This window comes from Geospiza fortis, unplaced genomic scaffold (genome assembly GCF_000277835.1).
Source record: "Geospiza fortis unplaced genomic scaffold, GeoFor_1.0 scaffold592, whole genome shotgun sequence".
NCBI lineage: Eukaryota > Metazoa > Chordata > Aves > Passeriformes > Thraupidae > Geospiza > Geospiza fortis.
Genome location: NW_005054609.1, coordinates 388,362 through 403,395, shown reverse-complemented (window position 1 = coordinate 403,395; position 15,034 = coordinate 388,362). Strand labels below are relative to the sequence as shown.

Here is a 15,034-nt window from a genome sequence, read left to right as displayed (position 1 = left end):
ACTGGCAGTCACTAGAACATAATAGCTTCCTTCTCCTTTATGACCCTTGACAGCAATAATTAGGAGTACATCCACAGTGCAGTGCCATTTTGGAGTTTGCTGTTAAAAGTGATATGATTTTTGTGTGTGAAGCACACGCGTGCAATGTGGATGTTGTGTGAACAATGCATACTTACTTGGTAATTTCTCTTGGGTAAGTATTTGTGTTTTTCTGCATCGTATTTATTTCAGAATTGTTTGCCTGTTCTGTCTGGTCTTGCACTTCTTGATAAGAATTTTTGGATAAGACTCTCTTCAGTCATTGTTCCTTTTTCCTTTTGTCCCAGATAATTTCACTGGGGCTTAAGACTGCAAGATTAGTTCTCAGAGACACCAGGAAAGGGAATCCTACCTGATTCTTTCAACTTCTATTATTATTTATTACAAACACTTGTGTTTTTTGTCTTTTCAGGCAGAGGCCGAGGAGAAAGCGGTTTCTACCAAAGAAGTTTTGATGAAGTGGAGGGTGGATTTGGGCGAGGAGGGGGCAGGGAAATGCACAGATCACAGAGTTGGGAGGAAAGGTAACAGAACTCTAGCACTTAAAGTTTTTTACACACATCTGTTCAGCTTCCATTTGTGCCTTTTGACTTCATAAAAACACTTTAGGAAAGGTAATTAGTTATATCTGTGAGTGAAGTGTCCGAATTTCTAAGATGGAGTCAAACACAGTAATGTTTCTTGAGGCTCTGGAGAAAGTAAAAGAACATTTCTTGCAAAGATTTTTTTCTGCTGAGTTCCTGGGAAGAAGGAGCTAACTACTTTAAGAGAACATAAATTACAACAGTTGCAATTGAAGTGCTGGTGCTAAGGGTTTGCTTCAGTTTTACTCTGGACATTGTTCACAGTACTTAGGGGCACATTTGAAAACATACCCAGTTCCCAAGGGCCATGTGTGTATTGGTGTTCCTGAAAATTTAAATTGTCACTTGGACATCTAAAGGTAATGTCCATCAAGCTCTGATTTTAAAAAAGTTCCCAGCAAGTAAAGAAAACCAGCAAAACCTATACCTAAAATGAGTTTTTGGAGTAGTTCCAAAACCTTATTTGAAACTTCTATTCTGCCTTTCTAGGGGAGACAGACGCTTTGAAAAACCAGGGCGAAAAGATCCAGGTATGGTTTTGTTACTGTGTGGGCAGAAAATGGGAGGGAGGAGCAGGGTGTGTTTGGGGGAAGGGATTTGCACATGTATCAGCCTTTCTTACTGCTCCAGGTATATTGTTGATTCAAGATTCGTGATACTGTGCCAGGTTGCTAAGTGTGTTCTCAAAGTGTTGTTTCTCTTCCTTTGTGTTGTTCTCACTATTGGACATTTAAGTGTGGTAGATAAGAAGCCTGTGGAGTAAGTAGGTTCTGTTTATTTAATTGTGATGTTTACAAGTGGAACTAAGTTCTTGTACCTCTGTGAAAGAAGCCTTTGCTGATGAACAGGCGTGCTGTGGTAATACGCCTTCTTTCAGTGCAGCTTTAAACGTTCCTGGTGTGGGCTGTTTTGGTACCTAGGACTTCTTGACCATTTGACCTTTAATTTTTTTGAATGCTTGCTAGTGTGAGAGATCCCAGCAGTGTCCTGAGGTTCCCGTGCTGATGGATTTACTGTTGATCAAATTAGTTAAGTCATCATCTGAACTTCCTGTTCAGTCTGGTTATCTGCTCTTCTGTCTCTTGATCCTCCCTTGTTCTGTTTCTGAAATTCTTCACACTGGCTATGTTCTGTCAGAATGCTGGATCCTTAATTGTGGCCCAGTACATCTGAACATCCAGCTGAACTTGAGTCAGAATGGGTTTGTCATCTTGGAGATGAAACCTAGACATTCTAAGGCTGGTGGGAACATCAGGGCGGCTCTGGCTGTCTGGTAACTGCCGTGACTTTTGCTCTATGGGCTCATGTGCTGCTTGTTCTCTGGTGTGCCTGTCCTCTTTCTCCATGGCCTGTTTCCCTGTGCATGGAGCACAGCTGTGCCTGCTGAGAGGTTTTGTACTAGCAAGAGCTTACTGACAATGTGTCTTCTCTATTTAGGACCCAAGGAATCTTTGGCTTTGCTAAAATGAGTTTTGGCTACATACCCTCCTTGGTAATATGCTGAGAAAGCATAAATTATAACAGATAATTGCAGGTTGAATTTAAAGACAAACCCAAAGAGATCCAATTGTAATTAGAAGTTGACAGGAGTGTATTTTAATCCCTGCATAGATGTTGGTATTTTTGTAGTAAGAGTAGCATAAATTGCCATATTTATAATTTTCAGGATTACCATGGTGACACATGCCATAGGAGTTTGCTTTCAAAGCCCTTCCAGTCCTCCTCCATATAGGAATTGTTCACAGCTTCTAAAGAGTGCTTTTATTTTTCTGCTTGTTAAGTTGAATTTCAACACAAAATTAAGATGTGTATGTTTTCCTCATTGTCTCCTTTAAAAAGAGGATACTTCTAGAAAATAATTTGATATTGGTCGGAGATTGACCAGTGTTAAATGTCGTAGTGAGACTCCAGACTTTCCATGTATCTCTATATTCAGAAATTTTTTAGGAAAAAATGAAAATGGGGGAAAGTAAGTACCACTGAGATTTCAGGACCGCATTTTTTACAAAAGAAAAATGGGTCTCGAAGTAGTATCTGCTACAGTTGATTTAGTTTTATTTATTTAGCTTCTTGTTGTTGTTGTGATTAGAAATAGAACAATTCCGGTTCCAGGATATAGACTGTACCACGTTTCTGATAAAGAAGGACAAAAATATTGCATATTAGTATAGGATTAGATTTCAGTATTTCTCAGTTGAAATTGAGGAGAATTTACAGTGTGCAGAATGTCCTTAGAGAAGGTGTTGTCTGCCAGAGGTTAATCTGCAGCTAGTGTAGAGCATTTTGTGTTTGTAGCAACTGCTAGTGATGAGGGCTCTGTTGAATGTGTCTTCCAAGAACTGTTCCCTAGGGAAGATGGTGTCCCTGGTGCAATTTGTTGGAAGCTCATTGTGAGAGATGATGTGCTTATTCTCAAATTATGAAACTTTTTGAGAACCTAATTGCTCTTCTTTAGTTTCTTGTATTTCTCTGCCAGTCAGTATGAGAGGCAAAAGACCTTCAATCTTTCTGAAGTTTTATTATAAAAATACTGTTTTAACAACACTATTGCTATGTTAGAGGTTAATGTTGCAGTAAGTGGGAAGACCATTTCTCTCCCCTTTACTTCCAAAGAGAGATAAGGTGGAGAGCACAGAAATATTGACAGAAAGTGTTGATCTGTTCTTAACTCAAGCCTTGGTTAATTATTAGTAGTTATTGTTATGTAATGGCTTTCTAATGACAACATATTTTGAGTGTGAGAGGGAGTACAGATGTGCCAAAAGAAGTCCCAGGTTAATAGCAAGCACTAGTATCCACACAAAGCTGTGGAAGCAGAAAGGAAAGGAGTTGATATACAGGTTATAATTCAGACTCACATGCTTTAGCAGATGTGTGTACTGGTTTCTGATACCTTGGTTAAACTCCTTAGTTGAGGTTTTATTCTGTAATTTTACCGTGTTTCAGTTTTTCCTTGCTGTTTCATAGAGCCTTGGATTCAGATTACATAATTTACGGAGTTGCCAACTTTTTCATGTTCTTTGTTCTGGAAGATCCCATTAGAGAATTATTAAGAAATCAAATATTTAATCACTTCTGGGTATTTGTAATGGAGGACAATGCAAGATCCCTCAATTAAAAATGAAGAGATTAAAAAAGTAATAGAAATTTAACAAATACTTATTTCTTAAATATGGTCAGTATGCGGTTCTTAAAAATTAATGATTGCTTTTTCAGTGCTCTCGGCAGTTTGTGAGGTCACATTTGACTGATTCTCAGTATAAACAGTGTCTGTTCCTGGTTTCAGCATGCAGATTGAAGATGCACAAAGTATTTGTAAGTTTGTTGCAGATTGTCACAGTTCTGACAGACTTCACTTCGAACCCTGATGGTATTTGGAAGGCTGAGGCCATTAGCAAAGAAAATGAGCAAGTTGCTTTCTTGAGCATGTCTCTCTCTTCACAAAAGCTGCTTAATTTTCTGTGCAGCCTCCTGACTAATACCAGCTTAGTAGCTGAAGGGATTTGATTAGTTACCAGCAGTTACAAACTGGTAGTGAATAATTGTTATGTAGTTTAAACAAATCTGTTAGTAAGTCAGTTGTGGAACCTGGTTGAGTTCTGCTTTTGTGTGGGTTTTGGTTAGGTTCAGAAGACTTGCATATAAAAGGTGTGTTCAAGTGGCTAGAAAAAGGATATTGAATTTCTTTGAATCATACTTTCCCTCTCTCTGCCTGGCTTTTTCTCCTGCTATGTCTTGCTGGCAGGAGTTGCATTCACAGAAGGTTCAGCTACTGGTTTGCTCTTACTGTACTAAAGCATGGAATGCTATGTTGGTGCATTAGAGCCCATCAGCAATTTTCTTAGGTTTCTACTCCAATTTGGGCCATGGCATATTTCCAGTACTTTCAGACATCCATGATTCACCAGTTCTCTGGAACTGTAAAAGCAATATTAATGTATTTTCTGCCCTTGTTCTGAAGTAACTACACAGTTCTTTGTCTAATTTACTTCTGCAGTATCATTCAGTTTTGCATTCCAAAATGTAGTATTTCAAGATTGCATTTAGCAGATACTAACAACATGTATTTTCTTTATACTTGCTGTTGTACTCCCTTTTAAACCAAATCTGTAAAAAGAAAAATATTTTAACACCAGGACAACTTCAAAGTATTGAGTTATGTAGAAATAAAAAAAAAAAGCCCACCTTTGATTAGATGTGAATTGAAATTAGAAATAGCTTTGTATATCCTTGGCTCTAAATCATGAGATTATAGTGCCATGTGATATATGGGAGAAACCCTGCCTCACCCAGAATGCTGTCAAACAATACTCAATACCTCACACAGAATGCTGCCCTATTTCAACCTTTACACAGGAGTCTGTTTTACTGCTCTTGCACTGGTTTTTAATTTGTAGGACTCTTATCAATGTCTTACATTGATAGAGAATGTAGAAAAAATGCAAGAAATAATTAAAAATTATTGGTGTTGACACAAGTGTGGAAAAAGGTTCTTTAAACTGTGTATGAGTTAATAACTAAAAAAAAACAGTGATGAAGAGAGATGAAGGCAGTGTAGCTTGATAGTGTGCTGCACTCCAAGCTCCACCATAGTCACTAATGCTTGTCTGTAGAATGAAATTTGGAAAGGATTTTGGGAGTGTCTGTGATAAATCTAATCTCTCTGAGGTCTGGAATGGGGGAAGGCAGTACTTGAATTATTTTGGAATGAGAGCTCACTTGGAACAAAAATGTGGCCCTTCTGCCTCATTCCCTGACTGTGTGTGGAACGCTTCTGTAGGGTGACTCCCCAGACCCTAAAAACCAAAGTAGATTTTTGCTGACCCTGTTTGGGTTATGAACACACTTCAGTGAACAGTTTTGTGACTTGAGAAGAATTCAGTTTAAACTATCTGGTCAGATAGTTTGAGGCCATTTTTCCTGCTGCTGACCACTTGGGTGAAGAGGAAGTAGATTTGGTAATGTCTTATGCTGTTGTCAATGAAAGTTGCTATTTATGCCATCTGGGTTTCTGGGAAAAGTCTTTAACCTTTGAAAGGTAACTTTATTTTAATTCTACTTGATTGTTGAGGTATGAACACCTAATAGGCACTGCTTTTGTTGAGAGCTTGGAAGTAGTTATCCATCATTGTGTTTTTCTTTTAGCATCTTAAATTGTTTAGGAGCTTCAGAGTGGCATCTTAATTGCAGTAGGTTTATGAGGCACTTAAATACAGAACTCTAATGTATAGTTTGTTTTAATTTTTTATTTCAAAATTGATTCAAGTGTCTCTAAATATTTTTTGTGCTGTGTGTACAGGCAAAGATTGATGTTAGAAAGCATAAAATATCAATGGATGCAGTTCTACTTCTCATATATATAGTGTGTCCTTCTGGGTCAGATATACTTGAGACAAGCAGCGCAAAGGTGACAACATGTGGAATGTATGGGCCTTTAGAAAACCCCCTTACATTGATTCATTAGAAATAGTCTTTTTTTTACACTGCTAAATAATTTATTCGGTCTTGTCAAATAAGAAAAAAATTCCATTGCAGTATTTGTCATATACACCCAGATTTTTTGATAGTGTCTTCATAGACCTGTCTGAGATGCTCTCTTATTTGGCAGAATGAAGAACTGCACTTAGGATATATAATTTTGCTTAATAAGCACAGCCAGAGTGCTGTTCACTGCCATGAGAGATTGGCAGGACTTTCAGCCATCTGAAAAATGATGTAAGTCTGTATTCCCAGAGAGATAGAAGAGAGAATAGCAAAGCCAGGCTTTTGGATGAACAGGGTTACTTATACCAGAACTCATGTATTCACTGAATGACCCCATACTGTTTTCTGCTTTTGGTTTATTGTCCATTTTGTCACAAGCTGGTTAAGTATGACTTTGGTCAGCTTTGCGAGTTTTGAAGATCTCTCCTTTTGGGGTCAGTGTGGCTTTAATCATAGTCTGGTGAATTCAGCAGATAGCTCTTCTAATTTCCCAAGAATTAGTACTGTGATTCAGGCACCTGACTTCATGCTGGGTGGTTAATGCAGGCTCTCCTCAGTGGGCACACACATTCTCTTCACTCTGTGTATCATGCTGTAATCAGAAGGATGGGACTACAATGAGAGAGATCACTAAAAGGTGGCAGGGCAGGCAAGGAAGTAAGTTTTTAAACTGAACCCACAAGTTTAATGTAATAATAATTAAAAAAGCACAAAGTTCGAGGTTTGCTCTCTTTACTTTGTGAGGCCAGTCTCAGAGAGTTGGAAGCTGTCGATATGCTGTCCATTGATGCGGATCTCCTTGTCAGTCCTTTTTGGACTCTTTAAGTCAAGTGCAGCTGGGAACTCAGGAACAGTCTTGTCAAAATTCTCCATCTTGGTCTCGTATTCGCCTTTGGCATTGTGGCCTAGCAGGGAGGCGAAGCGGTGGTACACCAGGATCTCTGATGAGAGGTAGGATGTTCTCCTCTGGCACGTTTCTCCTGTGCCCTCCTGCACAGCTGACAGGAAAACAACCAGCTCAAAGTGGGGAGGAGCTTCTCTCTGAAGGAGAGCAGCCAGTGGGCTGGATGCAGTGATGGTGTGGTAGTAGGTCAGAGGGAAAATGAAAAATGGATACTCGTGTGCGGTGATGCTGTCCAGGTGAAAGTCAATGCTAGTTTGGTGCAGCTGGCCACTCTCTTGTTCTTGGTAAAGTATAGCAGAGATCTGGACATTGGTCAGGGGGCTGGAGCGAGTGTTGGCCACCTGGAACATGAGCTGAGGCTTCCCCTCGCTGTGTGTGACCACAGCAGAGCGCGAGAAGCGGATGGAATGTGCCCGGTTCTTTGGGCGTGCAATCTTGGCCACGAAAGCACCTGGGGCATGGGAAAGAGCAAACTCAGTGTGAGCACAAGGCCTGGGCTGGCTCCCTGCAGGTTCCAAGGGAGCAGAAACAGACTGAGGCTGGAAAGACCGTTTTTGGAAACTTAGGTTGTCATCATATTAACCTGCTTTTGTTCAAAAAAGTATAGCTTTCCTAAAATACTTAGAAAAATAAGTTATGTTCACTTGTTAATATTTGGAAGTTAACTGTAGCTGTGAGGAGGCTTTTAGCTTGCCCCAACTTATTGTAATTGGAACTGATCTTGATATGTTATACTGTAGAAGCTCTTTCTAATACGCAGTAAACTAGCCTATGTATTTTCAAAGTATTTTGTGTTACTTTAAACATGAAGAATATTTTAAATAACTCAAAATACCTCAGAATAGCTGTGACATTGTAAAAACTTAGGTACCGAGGAATACATGAACACTGAATTAAAGATCAATGAAGATAGCTCAGCTAGATGAAAGTACACCTTAAAAATCAAGACAAATTGACTTTAAATATTGTAATTATATGGTAATAGCTGAGAGAGAGAATGGCATAAGAAATAAATTATTGAGAGTGATATGTTGTGATCTATCACAAGTGTTTTCCAATTAATACTGACATTCTTAAGTGCAGATATTGATAACACCTTATTTGTCTTTTGTTGATTAAAGGTATTTAAGTTCTAGTACAACATAGCTGGAGTCTTGTCATCCTAGCAGTGGCTGCCCTAATTGTTCTTTCATATATCAAAATGAAAAGTATTTATTTCTAGCGCTATTCTTAAATCCAGTTGTTACACCTGTTGTGTGTAAAGATGCAGTAGGAAGGATTACCTGTGAGGAAGGCTTCTAGCATGAGCCCCAGGAGCATCTGGATTGCCAGCAGTGCAATGGCACTGGGACAGTCCCCACTTGGGAACATGGTGCCGTAGCCAATCGTGAGTTGTGTCTCCAGCGAGAAGGAGAAGGCAGCTGTAAAACTGGTGACGTACTTGACACATATAGTGTGGTTGTCAGGTGGAGCATCGTGGTCCAGCTCCAGGTCCCCATTCATATCAGCCAGCAGATACCAGAGCACTGCAAAGACCAGCCAGTGAAGGAGAAAGGAAGCGGAGAAGACGAGCATCATCCATCTCCAGCGCATGTCCATGAGTATCCCCCACACGTCTCGGAGGTATGACACACCTGTGCCTTGGGCCCCAGCCATGTGGAACGTGCTGTGCCCATCCTTGGTCACCAGCCTCAGGTACCTCTGACTCAGGAGGGGAGCGCTGGACTTGGTGTTATTGCTCTCTAGCGTGTCTGTCGTCATCTTCTAGAAAGGAGAAGAAAGGAAAAAAAGTGATACAATGCCACATATTTGTATTTTGCCTAATGGTCACAGCTTCTGACACATCAGCAGGGGTAGAAATACTGCAGCCAACAAAGGAGGGCTTATACATTGCAATCCAGAGAAGATTAAGTCAGGAGCTTGGAGAGGAATTTACCACTGTTTGTGGTAATACTTTGCTAGAAAAGATTAGGTTTAGAAATCTGACTACTTCTCAAATTCTCCCTGCTTAGCTGTTCAAATAAAAATTTCATACTTTACCTTCCTAAATTTACATAGGAGTCACATGCTTTAATGCTTTAGGGGTGAGTGGGATGGGATTAGGCATACTGTGTGTGAAAAGAAACTGAATTTTGCTGATTATATCAGATTTTGTAATTTGTTATGAGCAGAGTATAATAATTTACCAGTACTATTATGAATACTATTAACAGAAGTATAGTGCTAAGGAAAGAATGTTTGTTATAGTATCTCTGTAACACATTTATGCATTTTAGGGGAATGCTGTACTATAGCTACTAGCCCTTTCTGACTCTTCTAGCTCAAGAATTGTCTCCTGTCTGCACCCACCATGCCCAGTTAAACAGAATTAGAGTATTCAGGGCAGAGCTACTTCTGGGAGTCTGAGGCTGTTTATGTAAGGATCAGGTAAAAAGAGGACAGGAGAGCAATTCAGAAAATACACTGTGACATATTTTCCAGTCTAGTCTGCCTGAGCAGTTCAATTTTTACTAGTGACCAAGTAAAATAGGACAGCAAGCATATGGGAATTAAGGTAGAATTGCAGATATGGGAAGCAAAATGGTTATCTGTAGGTATTTGGCATATTAGGCTCCTTTGTTTGCTTTTAAACCTCAAAGCTTGTGGGATTTGCCAGAGCTGGTGAATGTCTTTTGAAAAGACAGTGGTCGCTCAAATCCCTACATTTTATATATGTAGGTTTAAAGTTCACCTGGGGCAGATTAAAATTAAGTACAGGTTTGTGTAAAATAGAGACTTCATGAGGTGTACAACCTGTTTAAAGAAGGTTGTGAGGAAGCTTGCTAGAACAACAGAGAATTTAAAAATACCTGTAAATTCTGCAAATAATAATTATATATGGTGTATTTAGTCAAGTTTTGGTTTTCTATTGATTTTGACTTCTCTTTGAATGATGGCTGCTTCAGTCTATTACATTTTTTCATAGAGGAATTGGATTTTTCCCTTCCAACAGTACCATCTTAATTTTCTCTTGAAATGCATTAGAAATAAGGATTCTGAAATTCAGAATGAATTTATGGTAGGTGAAAATTTGTCTTGTGATCTTTGATCCCCTTAACAAGCAGTTTACATGCCTGTTTGCTTAACCTTCAACCAAATTTTAGTAACTACAGAAGATTCTCTTTTGCTTTTAGTTGTGTTTAATGCCTGCTGAGGTATGAGGATTGACATCACAGTGACTATTTAGCTAATTTTTTTTTCTGTTCTCAAAACCATCCAGCTATTACTTCTATCCATGCTGTAGTCAGAGGGAGAAAAAGTAGATGATGGCCTGAGTGGAATTTGGTGGTTTTCCCCTTATTTTAATTTTCCAGTTCACATCTCCCAGGAGGAATATTTTGAAATCATTCTCTGTGTCAGAGACTGCAGTGGGGTCCTGGCATATGGTACCAGGCTACTTTTCTTGGAGGATTTTGGTTGTAGTCCACCCACCTTCACTGAGTTAACTCTTCAATCTGCTGCACAGCTCCCTGAATGGCAGTTCTCACTCTTGCTGTACAGTAACTTGAATGTAATTATGTATATTTCAGTCATCCAGTGATTAGTGACTTGTCTGTAGAGCACAGTTCTTGTGCTAAGATTTAGATGAGCCCTTCTGGAGGGCCTCTAAGGAGCTGGAAAATGGGCATCTCTGGATGGAAAGGATGATGGGGGACCTGCTTAAAATGAGCTCTGAACAGTGCCTTGGTTTTCAGAGTAAGCAGTACTCACAAGAAACACTCCTTTGTTTGAATAGAGAACACTTACAGAACAAAATGCCTCTGAGTGAATCATGCATTCAAAACAAACCAGCAAACCAACAAGAAACCCAAAACAACAAAACACAACCAAAAGCCAAAGCTTGTGGTTTTCTGTAAATTCTTGTGGTACTTTGAGGGCAGGATCTGCTTTGTAGACTCTAAGCAATATGGGTTTACAGAACAAATAGATGTTGTGGAAATGATTCTGATGCTGACTGATGGGTGACAGAAACCTTTTCTGTGGTGTTATGTACATTAAGAAAAAAGGGAAAACATCCTTAATATGGTACATTATTTTTGGCTGTGCTTCAGATCTTCTCATGAGTGCTAAGGCTGTGTGTTTGAACACTACAGACTTAGAGCAAATGCTGTCAGCATTGTAGGATCTCAGATTTGTTGATTAAGGAGCTTCTTAGGGTGGTGATTAATCACTTATTGTTATCTTAAACTCTGAAAAAAATCAGTCAGGTTCTTTGGGATTTTTTTCAATAGAGGAAGGTTGATTCCTTACAGATTTTGAAGAAACTTGAGAAAGAGAACCTACATTAGCCCCCAACAGCACATTTCAGAACAGTCCTGTGTACAGTGATCTGATTTTTCTAGTCTAGGACTGTTAAAAATGTTAGTTGTCCATTTCAGTGGCAGGGATAACATTTGAAATTTGTGAGTTCCAAAACCCCTTTTTTCAAGCGCTGTTAATGGATTAAGAGCCACAAGTCTTTGCATCTTGGAGTGAGAAAAACAGATAAGAAACTGCAGATGGACACTGAGAGCAGTGCAGTTGGGTGTGAATATGAGGCAAAAGAGTAACTGCCCCCTGGGAAATACCTTACCCAGGTTGGAGGATCAGTCCTCTCTATTCTCAAAAGCAGGGGCAGCTTAAAAGCAGATGTGCCTTTGAATTTAAAAAGTGTTAATGTCTTCTGTCTACTCCTTTCCTTTGCCATAGTAAAAAAATACAAATACCTTCTTTCCTTGTTAGTGATAAATTAATGAAGTTACAAAGTACAGTTTGGGGCACTTGATTGAATCCCCTGCCTGGAGTGGTCCTTGATTGACCCCACATTAATTCCCATTTCAGTGTATGTTTTAGGAAAGACATTCAAATCTTCAACTTGAGAAGAAAAATTCAGTGTTTGTTGGAGAATGCTTGTCTGTGCTATAACACACATGCAATGTTTCTTATCCAGGTTTGTCCAGTGATCTCTCTCAACACCCTTTATGTTACTTGGTGGGTTTTGCTTTTTCTGGTTCCTGACTTATGCGACTGTTGCTGAAGCTTTGGTGTTTCTTGTACCTCCATTTCTCAGCTGATAGCCCCTGACTAGAAAGACAAGAACTGTCAGAAATCACTTTCCTAAACCTCTTTTGGCATGCTGACCGGTCCCTTATCACACATTTGCTGTGTGTAATCCCTCCTGTTTACCTTCCCTTGAAAGCTAAATTATCACCAGCACCACTTTTCAGTTTGTTCTTAGCTTTTTTTGGTTTTCAGTCTTTTTATCATCTTGTCCCTCATCCTGGCTTCTTTCTTTTATACACTTCTCTAAGACAAATCAAGGTAGGGTGAGTACTAATTTTTAAAAAGATCACTGATTCCTTCTAGCAGTGGGACAGGTTCTAAACTGACCTGGCTGGCTAATGATTTATGTGTGATAAAACCTTGCATTACAGCTTTGGGATGTTGCTTGCATTTCTGAAATTCATGATCCAGCATGTGGCTCTCCCATGCTTTGCTTTTTAGATTGAGCTCTTCTTCCTTGTGTTGTCACAGCCTTTATTACATTCCGTTGACTTTCTGTTCCATGCCACCATGGAACAGAAAGTCAACAGAATGCAATAAAGGATTGCACCATTTGACTTTCTGTTCCATGCCACCACGTTGATTTCCTCTCCTTTCCTCTTGCTTAGCTTTCTCTTAGGACTTTGGTAGGGTTGCAGGGAAACTTATTGGCAGCGCTATCTTCATTTCCAGGTGCCTTCTCAGTTGAAGGCATTTGAAGTGACACTTCCAGCCTGTTCTCAGCTGGATATACAAATACATCTGCAAGCTTTTGAGGAGCCTGAATGAGGAGTTGTGTTCAGAGGAGACTTCTGCAGTGTTGCCCTGTTTGCCCAGCTTCTAGTCTTACCAAAGTCTGCTCTAATTGTCCCAGGAAGGGATTTGAAACAGTTTATACTGTGCTGCTTCATTCTGACAGGAAAGTGGTCTTGAGGACTTGCTATTTTCTGGGAGTGACTGCAAAAACTACTTTATAATTGCAGCATCATTCCAAGATTTACTAGAATCTGTGTGGTGGCGTGTCCCTGTGTGAATGTGTACATTCCTTCTTTCCTTGGCCTGGCTTTGCATGATCATGTACAAGCTTCAGATTTAAACCTTGTCTGCTCTCAGCTGGGATTGAGCAGGTCTGTTGCTGCATCTGCGCTTTGCAACAAGAACAAACTGAGATTATGATTTGTAAAGGCATTTTTCATGCTATTAAAATGGCTATGCTGTGTGGTTTTATTTTTAGATTATTTTTGTGTATTTTTTTTAGACTGAATGGCCACCCTTGGAGATGCTCTGGCATTATTATTAGGAAATAAAGGTTTTTTCAGTATGGATGAAATTACTGGATCATATAACTTACATTAGGGGACAGTCTTAGAAATGTAGGAGGTAGTTCAGCTTAAGAAGCTGCATTGGTTGAAAGCTTATGCTTTTGTTGTGAGTAGAACAGTTAACATTTCAAACATATTTGTCCTTTTGGTTTTGTAGCCAATGCCTCATTAGGATGCATGGAAGTAGTTTGTGATAAAACTGTTACTTCTAAGCAGTGTGCAGAATTAAGATAAACTTTTAGGACTTGTTACATTTATAAGTAGGTCTTGTTAAAATGGAAACTTGAATTTGTTGACCTCAAGTTACTTTTTTCAAAGCAGGTGCCATAAAGGATGGGGTATGAGAGCTCATACTTTTGACTTTCTGCGACAGTTTATTACTCAATGCACTTTAAAGAAAGAGATGATAAAATAGGAGAGTATGTCTCCTTTTATAGTGCAGGAAAAACAGCTGCTTATATACTTGATTTCTGGGAAGCTAAATAGTGCTCCATTTTATATATAATGTATTTTCACATAAGTACTCTGAGGATCCATATGAACACTAATTCTTAATTTTGAAGTAGGACTTGAGTGGGCCAACTAGTCTGGCCACTTTTGGAGAATCAGAAAAGCAGCATTTAAGCAAAGTCTTAGGAAAGGCTGTAAAATATTCCTGTATATATTAAATTTTTATAAAGAAACTTAAATGCAGAATTAAATATTGGTAACAGAGGAATAATTTGATAGTTACCAGGGAGGGTTTTATTTGATGTAAGGCTGCAGAAGTTTGCTGCCACCCTTTTTTTGTGGAACTTGCTGTTTGTGAAGAGCAGTCCTGCCCTGTGAGATGCAGGCTTTCCCGTGGCTTGCCTGGAATGGCTGAGTTGTGCAGGACAGAGTTCACTCCATGTCCCTGTGTGGAGTCCTGAGCAGCGGTGCCAGCTCGCTCTGTGTCCATAAGCACAGGGATGAATGCATTGATTAAAAGATTGAAAACTGTTGATATCTGAGATATAATTGGAGATGGTAAAAGCAAATTTGAAGATGTGAAGCTTGTCTCTTTTAATTTGTGATGGAACTGAGTGCTGAGTTACGAGTGCAGCAAGGTGAGGATGTCTTTTTCATAATTCTTGGCCAATTTCATGACACCCACCTGCTGTAGCTGGAGCTTGCAAATGCACCCTGTCTGCAGAGCCTTTCCAGCACTTATCTCAAAAACTTTCTGAAAAAATACTGCTCAAAGACTTTGGATTTGCCCTTTGTGCTCTTAGGGCTCTGGTCACCTGAGGCAGCATTTTCTTCTTTTTGAGGGGGAAAAAATCAGCAAGCATTTTGTTTAAGGTGATACTTAGTTTAAGCAAGGTTTAGAAATAAAACTCTACTCTGAAAAGAGTTTTGATTTTTTTTGATTAAAGAGTGACAGAACAGTTTAAATTATATAATAAGAAAAAAAGAAGAAAAAATAGGATGGTTTTGTGTACTTACCAGTCTTTAGAGGGTCTTTGTGCTGGAGGAGGGGATAACCTGGGCTCCAGGAGAGGGACTGCTCTCGTCTGGTGTACTGGTCCCAGCACTAGTAAGAAACTTCCCACAAGTGGTTGGTAAAGATTAAAAAAAACCACCCAAAACCTTTAAAAATGGGTTTGTATGTCTCATTC

At 39.3% G+C, this 15,034-nt stretch overlaps 2 protein-coding genes across 11 annotated transcripts in view; one reads left to right on the top strand and one right to left on the bottom strand.

Moving 5' to 3' along the window:
* GIGYF2 (GRB10 interacting GYF protein 2) overlaps positions 1-15,034 on the top strand; it is a 75,194-nt gene that overhangs the window by 27,801 nt on the left and 32,359 nt on the right. For all 10 annotated transcript variants that reach the window (XM_031064622.1, XM_031064621.1, XM_031064625.1 and 7 more), the window contains 2 exons: positions 452-563; positions 1,113-1,153. In XM_031064622.1, the coding sequence (XP_030920482.1) occupies positions 452-563; positions 1,113-1,153 (153 nt within the window). The remainder of the gene's footprint in view (positions 1-451; positions 564-1,112; positions 1,154-15,034) is intronic.
* On the bottom strand, positions 6,404-14,996 carry KCNJ13 (potassium inwardly rectifying channel subfamily J member 13). Its single transcript, XM_005430218.2, has 3 exons — positions 14,862-14,996; positions 8,295-8,775; positions 6,404-7,462 (listed from the first exon to the last, which is right to left on the bottom strand). Exons 2-3 carry the CDS (start codon positions 8,770-8,772, stop codon positions 6,840-6,842), a joined length of 1,101 nt encoding a protein of 366 aa, XP_005430275.1. The 5' UTR covers positions 8,773-8,775; positions 14,862-14,996; the 3' UTR covers positions 6,404-6,839.

Bases quoted from the DNA above. Each gene is read 5' to 3' on its own strand.
- KCNJ13 (XM_005430218.2), bottom strand. From the start codon at position 8,772: ATGACGACAGACACGCTAGAGAGCAATAACACCAAGTCCAGCGCTCCC. The intron at 7,463-8,294 runs GTAATCCTTCCT...CCCATGCCCCAG, and splicing joins GCTAGAAGCCTTCCTCACAG to GTGCTTTCGTGGCCAAGATT.